General features: G+C 38.2%; 1 protein-coding gene across 1 annotated transcript; it reads left to right on the top strand.

Annotated features, from left to right (window-relative positions):
* The first annotated feature begins 68 nt into the window (after positions 1 to 68).
* On the top strand, positions 69 to 3072 carry barx1 (BARX homeobox 1). The gene is made up of 4 exons (XM_023837299.2): positions 69 to 682; positions 1777 to 2065; positions 2251 to 2335; positions 2510 to 3072. The coding sequence occupies exons 1-4, from the start codon at positions 481 to 483 to the stop codon at positions 2675 to 2677; spliced, it is 744 nt and encodes a 247-aa protein (XP_023693067.2). The 5' UTR covers positions 69 to 480; the 3' UTR covers positions 2678 to 3072.
* The last annotated feature ends 16976 nt before the right edge of the window (positions 3073 to 20048 follow it).

Below are 20048 nucleotides of genomic sequence, written 5' to 3'. Positions count from 1 at the left end.
TGCCCTTGATGATTAAATTGGAGGAGGAGCATCGCGCGTTCGGCTCGCTATAAGTCCAGCGCCCCAAAGACGCCCATACTTAACTGAAAGGTCATTTTGGCTAAGAACGGTAATAGGCGGTTTAGTCTTAACTGGGCGGAGATAACTTTTTCATCAAGTCTTTTGGAAGGCGGCTTATACTTCAGCTTGCCACTTCAGCGAAGAGCAGGCTTTTTCAGTCGTACCAGCGGCAATTAAGACGTGAGCAGATGAGGAGAGGATGGCGTGATCGGATACAATCTCGTTCCTTGGACTATATGGTCGTTCTTTTTCCATTTCAGGATGATTTCTTTACCCTCGAAAGACGAAAATCGCATTCGCCTTGAACACCAATAATGCATCATCTTTAAGATTACTTTTTTTCCACCCAGATGTTCTTTCATAAAAGTTTATCCGCTGCTTTGGCTCTGTTCGGATTGTGACTCGTATACTGGTAGAACAATGCAGCGTTCCATGGACCTGGGGCCACATTATTATTCAGCAGATGCGCATCCCGACCACCGATCGCATCGGTACAGGAGTTTCATGATCGAGGAAATTCTGACTGATCACCCCGACCAGAAGGTGCCCGCTCCGACTGGGGAGTTGCTGAAGTTTGGTGTACAGGCTCTTTTATCTGCGCGACCATACCACAGTCATTTAGGTAAGCTGTACCAAAACAACTCGATTGTCCATGTGCTAAAACAAAATTAATTATGCAGTCGCTAACAATATGGAAGCGTACATTCGAAGTTAAAATGGAATATTTTCACGGAATATGTCGAATTACATAACTGACGACGTGCTGAATGCGCTCGGACACGAAATATATACACATCCGACATTTATGGTACTAGATTTAAACAATTATTCTCTCAAACATACTATACGTTGCAATGGAGTGAAGAGATCCCTGCTTGAATGTCCATAGGAACGGCGTTTGTCCGGAAAACGGCGTTCGTCCGTCTCTGCGCCGAGTTTCTGATCGATCATTCAGGTTCCCCATACTCACTGCATGCCCAGTAGGCCCTCGATGTTACGCTTTCGAAAACATTACACGTCTGTCGTTTAAATCAGTATTCAGTATATAAACTAGGTCTACCCAAAAAAATATAAAAACTACATTTATTTTTATAATTTTTAAAACAGGCCGTAAAGGTTGAAAGGTGAAAAATTGATGTAATTAAATTACGTATATGACTTGCTATATATTTACTATTCATTCCATATAAAGAAGTTGTCTTATTGTTATTTATGGTGTCAGTGCATTATCCCCTTAGTATCAGTGTACAACCATACGTTTTTTATTTGTCTGGCATTCTGTCGTTATATCGACAGTTTACCGCAAGATTTTGTAATTCTGCCATTCCAAGTCCTTAAAAAGACATAGATAGTATGTTCGCCTTGAGTATCTTTAGCGCTGGGAAATAGGATTATATAGGTCTGTTTCGTTACTGAACAAAATTATTTATATCTGAGCAATAGAAGCGTTTCCATAAAATAATTGTGTTCGTGTTTCAATTAATGAATAAACAGTATGTATAGCAAGAGAAAGACTTCCTGATTTTGATCGACAACACATAAATATGTGAATTCATTATAGGCCATATTTTCTTTTTTAATTATCGCATGTTTCCATTATTATTGTTGCCATTGCTAGCTTATTTATTATTATTATTATTATTATTATTATTATTACTTTGTCTGTAGCTTAATTAAAAGTGGCTGTTCTAACTTAATTTCCAACTTCTTTTTCAGTTTTGAAAGAGCAGGCGAGTATCCTTAAGTTCCCCATGTCGCCGCTCTCATGCCCCCTCGGAGCTCCTCTAGGATCCGCTCTCCTGTCGGGAACTGCAGGTCTGCAGGTCAGCTCTGGCTCTCATCACCTGCCCCTGGACCTCCATCTTCGCAGTAAGCTAGACCCCGGGGGGGATGGAGGAAATAAAACGAAAAAAGGCAGAAGGAGCCGAACTGTCTTCACCGAACTACAACTCATGGGCCTTGAGAAACGATTTGAGAAGCAGAAGTATCTTTCGACACCAGACAGGTATGAACTATCATGTTTCTTGTACTTAACTCAGGGGGTGAACAGTCATTGTTTAAATGCGAATACAGAAGATATAATCACATCATACATATCTTTCCGGATACATTTAATTCTCACATATTTTCCTTTCAGCCAATGAAATGTTTTGTGCATTAATTCTGAAACTCTTATGTTGAAATTTGCAGAATAGACCTCGCAGAGTCGTTGGGTCTTAGTCAGCTACAAGTAAAAACGTGGTATCAGAACAGAAGAATGAAGTGGAAGAAAATTGTAAGCATTTATTTTAACACGTATTCAGTATAAAATGCAGATGATGATGGCGTGCAGTAAATGCTGTTCATAGTTGACATCGCCCCAAAGTCGACAGGCCATTGGCAGTAGCCTTTCTGTCTTGACTTTTTGTCTTTTGCGATCCAGCTACGTGTCTTTTTTTTTAATGTACAGGTCTTGCAAGGCGGCGGACTCGAATCGCCCACGAAACCTAAAGGACGACCCAAGAAGAATTCAATTCCCTCAAGTGAGCAGCTTTCAGAACAAGAGAGGTCACGCGATGTGGACCGTCAGTCCGATGGTTCCTCCTCTTCCCATTCTGACGTTAATCAAGAGGAATAAAACGGATGCACTCCGTCAATGTGAATCGACAACAGCTTCAAGGATTTTCGGTGGATGGAGGTTTTGTACCTGAAAGCGACAGTTTGGCACTAGAGACTACTGTAGGCCTACCTTGAGTGGTAGCCTGTTTTACCTATTATTTCACTTTTGCATCAGAAAATCACAAGTTACGGTTCCCTGATTTTGGCACGACGAACTTATTTGCCCCCTCATTTGAAGGGAAGGAACAAAACACTGGTCAGTAGATCAACTTTTGTTGCATTCAGTGATGCTATCAACTCCCACTAAAGGCATACACTTCTTTTTTTGCTCGTTTGTTTTGCATTTGTTCTGCATTTCTCGCAATGTCTTTTCATGCAGTTACTACATAATATTAAATTTGTTTTCAAAAATAATTATTTCCTGTTTAATTTTCTGCAGTCAATTTTAACTAATGAAAGCTTGGACTTTTTGGTAATGATGTTCAGATGTGTGCGTGCGTGTGTGTGTGTGCGTGTGTGTGGTCACTACTGGGGCGTTAGTTTAACGGCCCTGCAGCTCTCCCTTTTGACCTAATGTTCTTCTATGTTCTTTATCGTTCACTGTCTTGCCTCAAGCATGCTTGCACCACCCCACAGTAGGCCTACTATTTTTCCAGACGTAGAGAGGAATATATTTTGTGGTCATTGATTTATTATAGGGAATATTTACGGAACACTGTGACATTAAATTCTTTAATGACGTAAATGAATTAAAGAAAATGTCTTTCAACAAAAATACCCCCCAAGGTGAAGAGAAAAAAGAGACCTAACAACTTTCTTCGGCAGTATGACATTTACTCTGCTAGCAGTCACAGATCTCTGTATAGTCGGGAAGGCCATGATTCATGCCAGATAATATGGGCCTATAATAGGTTTGTTATTTTATCATCTTTCTGCTACAGAATTATCTAGAAAGAAACTTATGCCATTTTATCTTATATTTCATTGGATAAAGATTTCTGACACACACGCATTTGTATGTATTATGTAATTATGTACTAATGCTTTGCAATGTTTGCAATTACATTTTGATGAACATTCTTAAATATACACCTCAATTATTAATTTTTATTTGTAATTAGCCATACGTTCGTTATGTTGCACCAGATATATCACACTTCTGCTTCCATGCATAATTTACACCTGTTTCACCACTTTGTAAATACAATTTTACATTCTGTTTATAAAGAAATTATGATAAATATAATTTATGTCATAAAGGAATCCATGCACGTCAATGCAATAACCTTACTTCTGCTGAACTTAATAAAATTGCATTGAAAAATTAAAATGGAATAGATTGCATCTGAAGAAATTGATAACGTGAAGTCAACCCCCATGCATGTCACTTCAGAAAGTGTTTGATATAAATCTTTCCACACTGCTGACAACAGTATATATGTTTATGACAACAAATAGCCAAATGCAACCATATTATGCAGGTTCATGTTGGATTTCTACACACACACACATACAGTATATATATATATATATATATATAAATGCAAGTTTTAGCCACATCAGATGAAATGGGCTTTGAACTTTGCAAATCTGTCATTTTGTGCAGAAGTGGTTAGTGTTACTTAAGTACTTGGCTGTGGGAGATCCGCAAATTACGCCAATTTTCATTAAAACTTTAATTCAGGGAGGATATGTTTACTCTGCGGTGTACATATGTGACACGGGGTAGCATAATATTTTCAAGGCTTTGAGCAAAGTTATATATGTGCTCCGATAGAAATATGCAGATAAGCTTTTCATTAGACAGATCGGCCTCAGTCGCCTGGCTGCGAAGTGCATGTATAAATAAGGAATGAATGAAAGTATGAAATATGCTAGATTCTCAACCCCCCCCCCCCCCAACAGACATATTACTGCTATCTATGCTTAAATACTTTTAAACAAGCAAAATACTGGTGTAGATCATTTCAATCCAGCGAGAACATGCGCAACACCAAAGTCAATGCATTATTATGGTATCCTCATCATCCAGTTTTTATTATTATTATTATTATTATTATTATTACCACGAAACAAAATCACTCCACAGTATTGTCGAAAAGTGCAAAACAAATATCCATAGGCCTACTTCATGAGTGAGGGTGATTTCAGTAGAAAATTCAAACCGTCACGGAAAGTTCTGCTATACGTATTTAAGTATTATACTGTTAAGAGGCATTATATGTCATTTTGTGTAAGCATAATCATGATTTTATTCAAACGGAAGCTTCTTGGCCTTCGCGTTAGTGGATGTTTTTTTTCTGTTAGAGCCTCCGAGCTAAGTACCGAAATAAAGCTATATATGTCATCTGCTCTTGTACTTTATTGGGCTCAAGGCGGGAAATGTTGTCGTCGAGCTAGTTTGAACAGTTTTACAGTTAAAACAAACGGCACTAACACTGATGTTACTGTCAATAAACTTTAAATCAATAGGCCTATTTTATAAACGTTTCGGATACTTGTGATTACTATTTGTGATACTTGCGTTGCAACTTTGGTTTTACTGCATTGAGTGAAACATGTTGGCAGTCGCTGACTATAGCGTCGTATTCCCGTGTGTTTATACAGTATTAATGTTGTGCGAAAACACGGTAATACGCAACTGACCGTCTAAACTGTCATGCCAGCTGTCAAGTAACTTGGCGTGATTTTTCTGTCTTTACTAAATCGTTGCCTAATTAATCTGGGTCTGAATATTGACAGAACTGTAAGAAACTTTTCAGAAAAGACATTGGGGTAACACACATAGATCTACTGTCCATAAAACTTCTGGAATGGGTCGCCTTCACGTTGCACTACATGCAGATGTGCCCCAAAATGCAAGCTGTCCTAATTCATGATGACAGAATGAGATTGACGTCATCGCACTTAAAATATTTGACAGGGGTAAAATAAATAGCAGATAAAAAATAACAGAAAAAAAACAAATATTTAGGAGAATAAGAAAATATACTCGTTTTGCCCTTTAAGTAGACTACTTTGGGGTCAATAGTAGTTCTTACCGAAATCGTAATCATTAAAATATGCAAATACATCAATATTAGCCAGGTTTTAAAAAGCTAAAATTACATTCCTTATGCGGTGGCCTAAATGTTTTTATGCTCCAAAATTGTTAGATGTTGGGAATCGCTGATGTGAAGAATCCACACGCGTAGTGTTCTAAGCACACGTGGTGACTATATGGAGGTGTAGCATCAAGATAAGAAAACCAACGGTATTGAATTAACACGACTATAATGAAGATGAAGTTTTCTATATTATATTATTTACTGCTTAAAATGTGGTAAAAAAAATCGCAGACACGTCAAATGGAACCTTTGTTTTAAAACATTCAAATCTTCAATTTAAAAGCAACCTGGAAAAAAGTCAAGATCCCCTTTCTCTGATTATCGATGTTAAACGTTATCAACCGAAATTAATTTACGTTGTATAATATGTGCACCATGCAACAAAAAAAGTATCTGTAACATATTTACTACATTTCAAATTGCTAACTGTGCTTGTTTTATTTTGAATAATTGCAAAGAAGATTAGCTATAAAATGTACTAAGGTATTACTGCAGCAGTGCTATCAGTCTTTTGGCTTTCCTGGTGATATTAATAGCACAAAATATTAATAATAGTGATTCCTGTTACTTCTGGATATATACGAATTTACAGGGTGGTTAATATCATAAAACTGCTGCACCTTTTATTTGAAAGCTAATAATATAGTTAATAGCAATTCTAATCTTTCTTGTAGTCTGATATTACAACTAACACACAAAAACATTTCTGTTATTGCCCAATACTATCCAAAAATATTAAGGTAGGCCTATATTAGCGTAAATATTAAGGTAGGCCTATATTAGCGAAAATATTAAGGTAATATTTATTAGCATATACTTATGTATGAGTCCAGCCTAATTGCTGCACTGTGTAACCATTTATTAAAGGCATGATGACTGGGGCCACAATAACGAAATACAAATATAACCAAGGAACATTAAGGAATTTCTGGATTCTTAAAAATACCAAATGAAAGACTTGAGAAATAAATACGTTGCCAATCAATATCAGGAGTGGTCGACCATATGCTGGGCTTGTGCACAGGGACTGGGAAGGTTAAATGGATAATTAACCTTTTCGTGTCATTAGAGGGTTTGGATTTTTTTGCAGTGCCTGACATAATTATCAGTGTACTGTTGCGTTTTCAATGTGAGTCATGCCTTGAATGCCCCACACATAATTACTCCTTACATCAATTTATCCATTTATATTTTTCTTAAATTACTTAAATTATATCGGGCAACATGATGGAACCGTATTCCATTAAAATACTGATTGTATCCAGCGCGGCGTAGAATTAGCCGGACTGCTGCAGCGTCACGTATTATGACCTATCTTTAGTACGGGGTAATATTTTGCGAAGCTATACCTGTCATGGGCGCTGCCACCATTAAATTTCATAATTATTCGTTTGGACCCCCCCCCCCCGCCTCCCCCACATTTAACATAAAATATTAGTTTTATGCCAGTGCCCCCCGCCCCCCACCCACATTCAAAATGCTTCTGACGCCCCTGATACCTTTCATAACAATCTCACAGCATTTTATAAAAGTTTTACAACATAGCTTCGGTTATCCCGAAATGCACTGAAACGGTTTGGGACGCACATTGAAATACAGATACTATGCGTTCAGAAAAGCGAAAGGATTTTTTTTATTGCAGATACACCATAAACAACATCAAGACGACGAAAAAAAAATTATTCATAACGTTAATAAAACGATACCGAAGCATAATATCCAGAGGTTGTAGTAATGTTTTGATACCTAAATATCTAAGGGTCAACGGTATGTTTACCTCAAAACTTTTTAGTACTTTAAATTACATCCAATGCCCTGTTGGCATTTTGACTAACGATATTTAAATTAAAAAACACTGCGTTTCAGAATATCTATAGGCTAATTCGATGTATAAACCGTTTTATTGTAGCCTACAATGATTTAAGTTCTTCAAAAACCTCAGCTATCGGCAACAATACTGTTTTTTAAGACATATAGCAGAAATGAATAATGCATAATTTTAAGAAACCGCATACAATGCACTTAATATAAATTTACTTTCTATATAGATGAAAGTGTTTGCTATGTGTATAATATGTTTGGTATGAAATTTTACTCGACAATTCGTTATTATACATTTCTTTTTTTGGGGGGTTTATTAGACTGGGATCGAAACAGCAATTCTGTTTATACGATGAACTTATAAAATGAAAATGAGTGCTGATGTGCTTTTATACATACGCATGTACACACATGTGATTGTGTGCGTTACAGGCTTGGTCTCTAAGCTAACCCTTATCTACTCCAAAGGCCTTTCTCATTTGCTACTCCAAACCATACAAAAGAATAAACAGAATACGTTCAGGGTATTGCAGGAGGTATATAGAAAGTTTTGTCTTTATTATTAAAACTATCAACAAAAAAAAGAAATGAAATTGCGCACATTTTTCAAAAATAAAAAACCGATGATGGAAATTTTACATTTGGAGGTCAGGTTTCCTTCGTACGTATTTTGCTGAGGAAAAAAGCAATTATTCTAGTTAATACATATTACACTATTGACTCGAACACGTTGTTTCTTCTCAGATGTGTTTTATTTCTTGTGGTTTACGAAAAACAGCGGTGACGATGACTGAGCTACAGTGTGTATTCCATGTTTATCTATTCTTTACTTCAGCGCTACAACACGGTATTTTACGCCGCTGAAATAAAATCGTTTTATGGGTAAGAATTTGTTTAGCTTTCAGTAGAGACATAAGTGCATGAGTAACGAGAGACATAGCGCAATTAGCTTCCCGAATTTAGCGCTCGTGTATATAGGTGATGCTACATAATGTATAAAATATATGATTTATTTTTATTCATAGTTATATATGTGTTAATTCGGATACTCAAAACAATTTAAAATTACCCAATGGATTCAATCATTGGCTTTTCAAGTTAATGCTAATTTTCGTTCCTCTTTTAATAGCTGTTTAATGAATTATGTAAGCATGTTTTTCAGTATCACGTGTTACGAAGAAAGATCTCATCATCATTTAAACTCTATGACAAAACAATCGTAGATAACATTCATCTTATGAAAGTATTAACCTATTCTAAGTTAAGTTGTCCACATCTACCAAGGCGTTCGGAAAAGGCCGAAAATGCCGGAATCGCATTTCAGAAACACTGCCATTCATAACGACAACAATATCCCATTTCTCGGATGTGTAACACACACTTATTACTGAGACATTACAGGTGCGCCTAAGTGTATTTTCAGTTCTGGCTCTTAAAGCAGATGGCTGCAGATGTTTAATTAAGCTTAAACTGCTCTGTGATTTGACGAACAAGGTCTTCTCATTTTTATTTTTCATCTCGGATGAATCGATTTATACCTGAATAAATGATAATGGAGTTTTGCACAGCCAGTAATTTCAATATTTTTAATAATAAATGAGAAGATAATGAAAAGGTATATTTAGAAATTAATACGTGGATAAAAATTTTGAGCAGGAAAAAAACGTCTTGGATTTATATCTGAGTGTGTCTGTCACAATTTCTGTGTGTGTTTTAAACTGTAGACAAATGAGAACCTTACATTTAAGAACTGATTAATCACTTAGCTACAGGACATAAGACAGATGGTAGGCCTATACTGACAATATTTAATTCACGGGACAATTTTACTGGCAATATTTAATATTTAATCAGCAGATTAACAAATGATTGAAATTGTGATTTTTAGAATACATTGTAGGCTAATTTTAAAATTTTGCACAAATTTTATGTTGTCTATATCCATGCCATATATACCTTTATTCATCTTTATTTATGCTTCATGCTACATGTCAGTGACTATTTAAATAGTGTATAACTGTAATTTGTGGCATTTTAATGAGTCCTGTGAATTTTGTAAGTCCTGTGCAACAAACAGGCTTTAGTGAACAATATTGTTTGACTATTTTCCTTTAAACATGTTTATGGTATTAACGATTTTTTTTATGTAGCTTAGACTGGATTCCCAGAGTTTTCCCTCACAGAACAGCATCGTCAGAGCTGATTAAATAATCTCTGCATTTTCATTGTTTGTCACGTCGTTCTGCTTTGCGTTCTCCATCTGTTAGCGTTACCGTGAACGTGCGACAACCACTTACAAGCTGACGGTTTCAGGGCACAGAAACTGGCTCGTCCGTGACGTAAAGCTACCATTGGGACGCTAAACAGCGGCGTCAGCGTGGGCTGCGACGCACAAGCAGCCGAGATTGGGCATTTTCCATGCTGGGGCCCCTCGCTTCCCAGCACGACAGCGTGTGGCACACTTCAGTTATAGCTCACAGTCTGGTTTGGGTGCAGGTCTTTTTTATTCAGAATAATAAAGTTTAATTACTTCCTCCTGTCTTGTCACAGAACTTGCCTGATGCTCAAAAAACATCGTGATGTAATGTCCTGAATTAGACCGTGAGCTGCCTCAATGCACTGTCCAAACTGTCTTCAGAAAAGACTCTGTTCTACCTACAGACTCAGGCTCGTTTAACATAAACAGTGACAAGATGACAAGAAAATTGAAAGTGAATGGTCCAATGTCACATTTTAGGAATATAAACTCTAGAAATATCAAAGTATATTTGACATCTGAGTAAGAATGATACTTCTTGGTACTTTGCGTTTTATAATTCATGAAGTAATTTTTATAAATTATTTTCATAGGTGTGACATACTCTAACGAGTTATCAATACACAGAGTGCTTTGTAATTAATATAAAAGTACTGCAAAAACAAAAGCATGATGATATTGAATATTATATAATCTGACACTGATACCAACAAGTTCTCCCCGTGTTGTTGTGGGGTTTCCTCCATGTACTCCGGTTTCCCCCCACAGTACAAAAATATGCTGAGGCTGATTGGAGTTACTAAATTGCCCATGGATGTCCATGTATGAGTGAATGGTGTGTGAGTGAATGTGTATGAGTGAATGGTATGTGAGTGAATGGTGTGTGAGTGAATGGTGTGTGAGTGAATGTGTATGAGTGAATGGTGTGTGAGTGAATGGTGTGTGAGTGAATGGTGTGTGAGTGAATGTGTATGAGTGAATGGTGTGTGAGTGAATGGTGTGTGAGTGAATGGTGTGTGAGTGAATGGTGTATGATGGTGCTCTGCGATAGGTTGGTGCCCCATCCTGGGTTACTCCCTGCCTTGCGCCCGTAGCCTCCAGGGTAGGCTCCGAACCCTCCGCGTCTCTGAATAGGACAAATGGTCTTAGAAAATGGATGGATGATACCAAAAAATGTATATGACATAACAAATGCATAAAAAAGCGCTACAAAAGTGTGACGTCCCAGACAACAAGACTGTTAAACAGTTACTACCCACAAGCATTCAGGCTTGTGAACGACATTGCACTATAAACAACACCAACCACTTCTACCTCTGAAAACACACAGAGACACCTTACTAGTTTATATTACTGCTGCTGCCTCTAGAGCTTGTTACCTATATATGTGAATTTATAATCTTGTTCTATTTTCTGTGGTGAAAGAAGGATATGTAAAGTCAGAATTTTATTGTACAGCGAAACTGCTTGTTTTCTGTGCATATGACAATAAAACTTTCCATAAAACTCTCACATGAAATAAACATAGAAGCTACTGTACATAATGAGACAAGTCTATTTTATGAAAGCACAAGTGCACTTTTGAGAATTATGACATTTTTTTTTTAGCTTGAGCTGATTAAGCTGTTTGACCAGTTCATGATAGATAACCAGCTTAAGGTATGTTATCGCATGATGGCTTGATGGTTTAGCTGGTCCTACCAACTTATGATGGTCATTCTAGCTGGTTTAGCTGTTCACACCAGCATGACCAATTTGATTGATTGGCTGGACCAGCATGACCAACAGGTGACCCACCCAGCTAAACCATCAAAGAGCAGCAAGAGATGGAACATGACCATCTAAGACCATTTTAGATCATCTTAGACCAGCTAATACCAGCCAGCAGCAGAAGCTGGTTTTCAGCTGGATTTTTCAGGAGGGTATAAATGTCACTTAATTTAAGGGTGATACCCAGAAGAAATGTCTCACACAAAAACACCTGTGTTTTTGATCTGTTTGAAGATACACTTTAAAAGTTACATGTAGTCACAGAAAATGCCCCCTTGGTGATTACTAGTGGAACTGGTTTCACTGTAGAAGATTTTAGGATAACAGAAAAAGTACTAGTTCTTTTTTTTCTTTGAGAAACGATTGAGAATGTCTAATGAAAACGTGTTAAAACGAAGATGTGTAAAACAAACAAAAAAAAGTTTCCTCATGACTGGAAAATATGTGCATTTCAGTCAGGAGTCTTTGATAAGCCTCTTTTGTTAAGAGGAAGATTTGGGTAACTCTCTTGTAATCCATCTTATGTTTTCAATGTCATCCCTTGTTTCAAAGAGTGACTGTTTAGTCAAAGCTATTGAGATTTACTTTAATAATTACACCATTAGTTTGCTGACATGTCTAGAATATAAGTCCACTGGATCCTTATAAAGTACACTGTGGTGCAATATTTTCTTGTCAATGTGTTTTCTAAACGAAGCTATAGTGTACTTGCAAGCTTAACATAATCAACATTATTTATTTTAACAATGCTGCTGGATTTAATTTCAGATTGGGAAATAATTGTTAGTTTCATGAGATATAGATACAATCCATTCCAATGCATGAAAAGGTCCATAAATTCATTGAATGATTAAATATTCTGTTTGTTTCTCTGACTTAGGTAACAACAATGCATTATAAAGTTTTTTTAGGGCCTCACTGATGTTGCTCTTACATATTTTTATGCACCTTTGTGGAGTTTCATACAACTTGAAAGTACTTACTGTTACATGTGAATTAACTGCTTCCTTTGTAATACAGTACATAAGCAGGCATGTAGACAGGTAAGTAAATTATAGGTTTGAACCCCCCCGCCCAACTCCCACCTTCCCCCCACCCCAGTCCTCTATCGGTAGGGTTGCTGGACACCCCATGAAATTTATTTCTGGCTATAGGCCTGTACAGAAATGTAAGGTGTACCAACAATAGTTAGACACTTTTCTGTTTCTCCGTGTTTGTTTTTACAGGACCAACTGACCAACTATATAAAAAATGCTCTGTAGCAAAACATAAGACCGACAGATATTGTGGCACTAATTAGCATTGTTTCGCATGTTCTTTTTTCTCTTTTCTGTCTTTATGAACAGTTCCTTCACTAACATGGCCATTTACTGGTTGAGGTAGCCCTTGAAAGTTAAACTGAAGGACCATTTCCATCACCACGGTGACTTTTTGAAAATATATTCTTTGCTGTAGCGGTTTTTATATCTTTTGGGATTTCTGCTCAAATCATAAAAGAGGCTGAACTTGCTCTTCTTTCTGTGTGCTGGTGGTCCCTCACCATATGTCCTGAAAAGGGGGAGAAAAGGCTTTACTCCTGCAGTTACACTTTCCCCAAACCCCACTTTTTCACCCAGAGTGTAATCATTCTTTAGCACTCACTTGATACATCCAGCTTGTGCCTTGAAGTAATTATATACAGAATACTGATATTCTGCACACCCATACAATATACTGTTCTTCTGTAAAGAGTTCAATGATTGCAGTAATTCAGCAGCATTCAGGAAAAAAAGGTTTATTTTTGGATTTATTTGAACTTCAATCTTCTGGGTGGACGATGCACGTGACATCGCTCCCCCCACAGCCCGGCACACCGCCGGCTTGCGGATCTCTGGCACAGCAAAGGGTGGACAATTACGACTTCCGACATAAATTACAATCAAGCGGAAGAGTCATCCCCCCCCACCCCCCCGGAATCTAGAGATTCTGGAGTTCCACACAAGACGCAATTTAATCATTAAGGGGAGTGTTTGAGGAGGTGCATTAGGCAGTAGGTTTGAGGTGGAGCTGATGGTGGTTATGGCGGTGATGGTGGTTTAGGGGCGGGGGGGTCCTGACCCTTAATTTCTGAAGCCGGTGTTTTTGGAGTCAGAAGGCACAAGCTTAAACGGTGCACGACTCAGGGAGTCTGTGCCGAGGTGTCCAGAGAGGCACATGGCGAAAACAGCCGGCGATTAAAGTCTTTCTGATGAATCGTGTGTGTGCGCCAGCAGAGCACATGCGGCGTATGATCCCAATTAGGCTGAAAGCCCACACTATCCAAGGCCCACTCCATATTAGCCCTGACGTTCCTCTGTTGTTTTCCTTGGACTACCCTTGACAACAGGATTTTTTTTTTCTGGAACGTTATAAATGGAATTACAGAGGGGAAGCAAAAGAGGAAGTGAGCAAATTAAATGAAAGGTGCAGATTCCAAAAAAATGCTTGGAAGTTTAACAAAATAACTGATTTTATGTTTATACAATAGAAGTAAATTAAATCTGAATAAAACCACTATGTAAACTCTTCCTGTTCTTTGGTAATAAATGCAACAATGATAGAATGTGCAAAATGCAACAAAGTTTGAAGACAATTGATTTAAAGTTTTTATTTTATTAATTTGTGCTTTAATTTATTGGCCTGTTTGGCAGCAGTGGGGGACAGTATTCCAGTGCATTTGAAAAAAAGGCAACTAGGCAGAAAGACAAGGCGCCTTAAATAATTCCACATATGTTCATGTGAAACCTGAGCTCCATTTAGTATCTCTTTTCTTCCATTAAGTAAAAAAAACACACAGAAATGTAGTAATAATTTTATGATTTTTCATAAAATCAGCAAAAATAAAAATACCATCTCACATTTCTTTGGCCCTGTGTTTTTTTTAATCAGTAGGAAATCTGGATCTGTGACATGACTGGCTTATTTTTTGGTTATTCTGAGGCCCTTGGAAAGCTCGTTAAGACGAGCCGTTTTCCCGTCCTCGGGGTTGAACGGCCAGCTGCCGTGAGTGGCGTGCAGCCTTGCCGCTCGCCGACAGGACGTCCATGCACCTGGAATAAGGTTCCTACTGTTTCTGTGTTCACACGTCGGCCATGCCAGAGAGCGGGGAAGCTCTCCAGCATCGCGCTGTAAAATAAACATCGTTTGTACCAGTCCCAAGGCCTCAGAGTCATACTTTATAATTCATAATGACCAAAATGTGTATCCCTGTCTGCCATTCCCATCAAGAGCGGTCCTGTTTTCTTTTGAAATGGAAGCTTTTTTTAAACATAAACCCAAGGGTAAAAGGGCTTCATTACAAAATGCTGTGGTATATATTCTAATAATTATTCATTTATTATTGTTATTGTTTTTGTCGCCTTCGATGAAATCGCTATAGTGTTTTTCTGCACTGATGTTATTGGCATTATTTTTGTTGTTGATTTTATTTTGCACGTAATGACCCTAATAGATGCTCCTTCCGCAAAAAAAGATGAACGAAAAAATCATTAATTCTACATTTTCTGTATTTCCACTTTTAACTGAGTTCAGTTAAAAGCGACATTTCCTAAAGCTAGTGTCAGGTGTTTTTCTAGACTGCAGTACATGACTGCTCAAAGTAATAAGACTAATGGGGGCTGGCGTTAAAGAATCGGGCTGCTTAAATGGCCAAAATATAAACAAGAACGCATCGTTCCATCTGCTTCTCTGCCAATTTGATGTCCCTTTTTTTGGTCCCTCCCCCATTTGTCTTATGAACACAGTTTGCAGGAAATGTCATCCCGTGTGATTGATTTGGGACGGGCGATTCTCTGACTCCGCACTTGTGTAAAGCAAGACAGCTGCTGAGAGAAATCAAATTTCTGCAGGAGCTGGAAACACTTTCATTTTTCCATCTCTTTGACTGAGCCATCGGTTTTGCCCAGATGAGTAAATAAAAAAAACATGTCCAAGATGTAGCAGGAGGTCACCGAAGCCCTCATTATATTGCAATTACTGAACGAGACCCTTTCCTTTAAAAATCCAGCTTGAAAGTCAATCCTGCTTTTAGGGCTTTTAAGAAGTAAGACATGACATGGCGCGCTCCGCCGTGCCTGCATGTGCCGTAATAAGTTCAAGGCGCACTTACTGCATGGCAAGAGGATTTTCATAATCATTTAATTTCTTGTTGTATATGGATTCTCTTAGCGCTTGTTTAGCAACAAGTCCAAAATTCTACGGGCTCTTCATTTAAGGGGTCTTCATGTGTTTTCATTGTGAGATTCTTTGAAGTGCGGTAATTGGCGTGTTTCACATTAAAATACTTTGCATCCAAAATACAAAGCCGAAATGGTATTCGCTTTCAACCATAAACGTGGTGAATTGGTTTGAATTAGTGATTCGTAATTTTGCGATATACATACAGGCACGTGTTTTAATCGGACTTTGAGTAATTTAAAGGTATATGCGTAATCACTACAACCTTATATGTAAGTGTCTTTTTGAAATACGTGTCACTTACGGAGCTCGGATATGGTTTGCGTTAGCTAAATCACTACAGTACTCTGGCGTGTCTTAAATACTAGGCAGCGTCCTGATTTCAACTGGCAGTTTTCATGAATGTAGTTACAGACCAGTTCTACAAAGATACTGGTTGAGATGGCTGTTTTTCAAAAACAAATTTAACATAACTGGAACCAGTAAGTGAACTGTCCAAATTATTAACTCAATTGATCGAGAAGAGATTCTGATACATGCATGCAACTTGCTTCGTGGAATGCAGTGAAGTGTGTCCGTTAAAATATCCACCGGGTTCTATCATCTAATCAAACAGGAAGGTATAAGGAGAAAGAGATGTGAGAGTTTATTTAGAATGGGTATCATTTCTGACATTTTAAGTTCCCTGTGCATCATATCCTGTTTACTTTGTGGTGAGACAGTGTGAGGACTTGCCCTGACCTAAAGATATGGCAATAAAGCCAGAATCCTTCAAGTACAGGACCGTCTCAGAAGCCGTGCGCAGTACGGGACCCTCTCAGAAGCCGTGCGCAGTACGGGGCCGTCTCAGAAGCCGTGCGCAGTACGGGGCCGTCTCAGAAGCCGTGCGCAGTACGGGGCCGTCTCAGAAGCCATGCGCAGTACGGGGCCGTCTCTGAAGCCGTACTTCTGAATGAAATGCATTTCAGCCGTACTTCTGAATGAAATGCATTTCAGCTTCTAAGAAGGAACCGCTCTTTAAAAAGGGAAAATGGCACAGTCTGTATTATTCAGTGAGACAGATTTGACCACTATACGTCACATAGTTCACTGTGCCGGCCGTTTGAGGATACATGTTTGTGATATTGTGCATTAATGGAGGATTTTGCCAAAAAATGCGCAGGACGGTCGTACAATATGGTGTAATATTGAAGTCCCTGTGGAATAATTCTCTCAATGGCGTATTTCAAATGGGAAAAAAACTGAGGTCATCTATAGGTCTTGGCGACGTTTAGCCAATATTGTCCATTTTCACAATCATTTGTGATGTTTTCCATCTTTCTTTGCAACAGTTTCCACCCCTGGTCCTCTGCTATGTCTAACTGCAGCAGCATGGCGCGTCCGTAGAAAACGACCCCTAACCCTGCAATAACAAGCTCAGTGCAAACACATTTGCTTTCTGTTTTTGTAAAAACACATCTCCGTTCGTTCTGAAACAGCACTGTGTGAGTGCATACCAGCCTGCGCGCATGTGCTCTGCATATTGTAACCCTACATGTCTTTACGCAGGAGGTTTGTTTTTGTGTTCTCTTAAAACTGTTTCCAAAATTGCGCATTTTGTTGCTCCCTTGGTGGCTCAGGGAACATAAGAACGCATCACAGATCCAGTGAAATCAGGAAAGACAAACACATTTGGCCTTTGAAAGACAGACTTAGAAATAAATATAAATAGCGGCTTTTTGTTCAGACAGCTTGGGGCTTTTGTGTCATTTAGCAAATCATAAGTATGCTCTGTGGTTCCATGTATGACGTTGCGGTTTCAGTTTCAAAGAATCGCAGTCATTAGCGGCTCAGCGTTGAAATAATACTTTATTGTTTTCTTCCTCTGGAGTTTATTTATTTAGATGCTATCTTACATCCTCGAATTACTTTCATACTTCCGTCCATTTTCCACCAATGAATGCTTAAGCAGTAATGATCTGGAAAAGAGCTGCTAACTTGCCCATAATGTATTTTTAATGTGCAGTTAATCAGACAAATAAAAATAATCTACAAAGCATTTTTTTTTGTTGCTGTTTTTTTTTTCCTGGATTCAAAGCTGCTCTATAAAGCATGGCACGACCCATTTTAAAATATCCTGTTTTGCAATATTTTTATTTTAAACCAGGATGTGAGACGATGCCCTTGGCAGTCTGCATTCAATTAAGCTAATTACTGGGAGAGTGTTAAAAAAGAAACGACTCATTTTGTCAAAATCTAAGCCTTACATCCACAGAATATAAACCTGTTGCTGTGTCATCTGATTACACTGTTCATCTGTAATATCCTAAAATCTTCTTATACACCGTCTTTGAGTTGGAAGATCAAGAAAGCTATTGCATTTTGTTGCCACAGAAAATTATTGTATTTGTTAGGAGTTGGTCAGCAAAATTCTTGGAATTTTAAGCTATTTGTGAAAATGCTCATGTTGTATCCAATTTTTGTTTTCAATGATTTCAACCAATAGAACTGGTCATACTGGTCTGTGGATGATTCAGGAATTAAATTCCAGTTTTAGTTCCTTTTTGCTTGGAATCATGTAACATATTTATATTACTTTGCCGGAATGTCTGAAGCTGAAATAATGGCTTTTAATTACGTCAACAGTGAGATTTAAAGTGTGCCATAGAAGCTACATTTATATACTTACCATGTGCATTACTGAGATTGATTTTACTCAGATCAAAAAGGTCAAAGCAAATCTGAATTTGATCCCAGAGCCTGGGAAGGTCAAGAGGAAGTATGCGAATCCAAGACAGCTGATGCAGAGTCTTCATTCGGACCTACGCGTATTCAGTCAAGTCGCCCACATCCCCCAGTACTCTGGGTTCCCAGTTCGGAAAACGTAACATTTCATTTACATGAAAGCTAATTAACCAGTAAAGACTAAATACACACAGTCACATTAACACACATTGCTAACTGCTCCCTCTGGAGATACACAGAAGGAAAATCACAGAGGGCAGGTTCCTGTCTTTGTTTGATTTTCAATTAAAATCGCTGCTTCCCCTAATAGCTTACATTTGATTTGCTTGGTATGTTTTTTTGAGATATTTATATGTACATTATCCAATCAGTGTTGAGGTACAAACAATTGCTTGATTATTTTTTAAAGCAAGTTGCCAATACCATTGTAATGCAATATTATCCACAGGGCGGCACTTGTTATTATCCAATAATAATAACAACAACAACAATAATAATAATAATAATAATAATAATAGAAAACAACTAGACCATATACTAAGCTGGAGTACATCTAGGATGGTGTGCATTTATTTTATTTTATCAGAATATCATAAATATTAATCATAATATTTATGCAAAGTGAATTATTCTTTATAAATTCATAAATCCATGAAAGTCATGACCCAACCTGCTTCTACGTCTTTTAAGTCAGTGGTTAAATTCCATCTGCTGCCCTATTTCACGACACACTGGGTACTTACAATATCATGACGGAGATGCTCTTGTCTCGTCATTTTTCCTTGGTGGGTCACGTTGTCCTGCTGCATAATCACAAATGTTTATGTGACACAGGGCCAGACATCTCCGAAGAGCGGGGTCTGGTTCAGAAGTACAAGCTGACATTTTGTATCAGAGTTTGCTCGTCTTTTTGGGACTGTCCCAAATCACAGGGCCTTAAGTGGCTTTAATGGGGCAACAGACAAGCAACCTCCTTTAAAAATGGCAGGGGTGTGTTTCAATTAAGCTTGGTTACAGAACTCCCCAGTGCTATTGTGGATTTTATATGTTTTTCTAGATAAACGTTCAGTTGGTCTTGTCCAAAAAATTTGTTTAATAGAGCCAAACAAATATAAAACGAGCAATACGGAATTTGCCAATAACCGAGGCACGCTCAAGTCTAACAAAGCATTGTTTGGGGGCTGTGCTACAAAGAAAAAAAAGTAATGCTGTTTAACCTGGAAAAAGATTTATGGCATGTTGACGCGGGTGATGAGGGGGGGGGGGTTGGCCCACCGCATCCCAACAAAGCCGAGGTCGGCCTGCATTAAGGAGCTAACGCTCTTAAACACGCAGATCAAAATATTAACGCTGTGCGTAAACACGGCCGTTTTATCTGACAGTGATTTACGCTGCCGAGGCCTTAATCCCACCGTCACCACCGAGGCCCAGCTCATTAGCCAGCGCCTGTACTTCACACTTCCCCAGCAACGCACACAGGTGGACACGCTGTTCCGAGCGACCGCCGCGTTTATGTT

Source organism: Paramormyrops kingsleyae, chromosome 8 (genome assembly GCF_048594095.1).
Source record: "Paramormyrops kingsleyae isolate MSU_618 chromosome 8, PKINGS_0.4, whole genome shotgun sequence".
NCBI classification, from domain to species: Eukaryota; Metazoa; Chordata; class Actinopteri; order Osteoglossiformes; family Mormyridae; genus Paramormyrops; species Paramormyrops kingsleyae.
This window is presented reverse-complemented; position numbering and strand designations above follow the sequence as displayed.

Coding starts and splice junctions, on each gene's coding strand:
- barx1 (XM_023837299.2), top strand. CDS start 481: ATGCAGCGTTCCATGGACCTGGGGCCACATTATTATTCAGCAGATGCG. Junction 683..1,776: donor ACCATACCACAGTCATTTAG/GTAAGCTGTACC, acceptor CTTCTTTTTCAG/TTTTGAAAGAGCAGGCGAGT. Junction 2,066..2,250: donor TATCTTTCGACACCAGACAG/GTATGAACTATC, acceptor TGAAATTTGCAG/AATAGACCTCGCAGAGTCGT.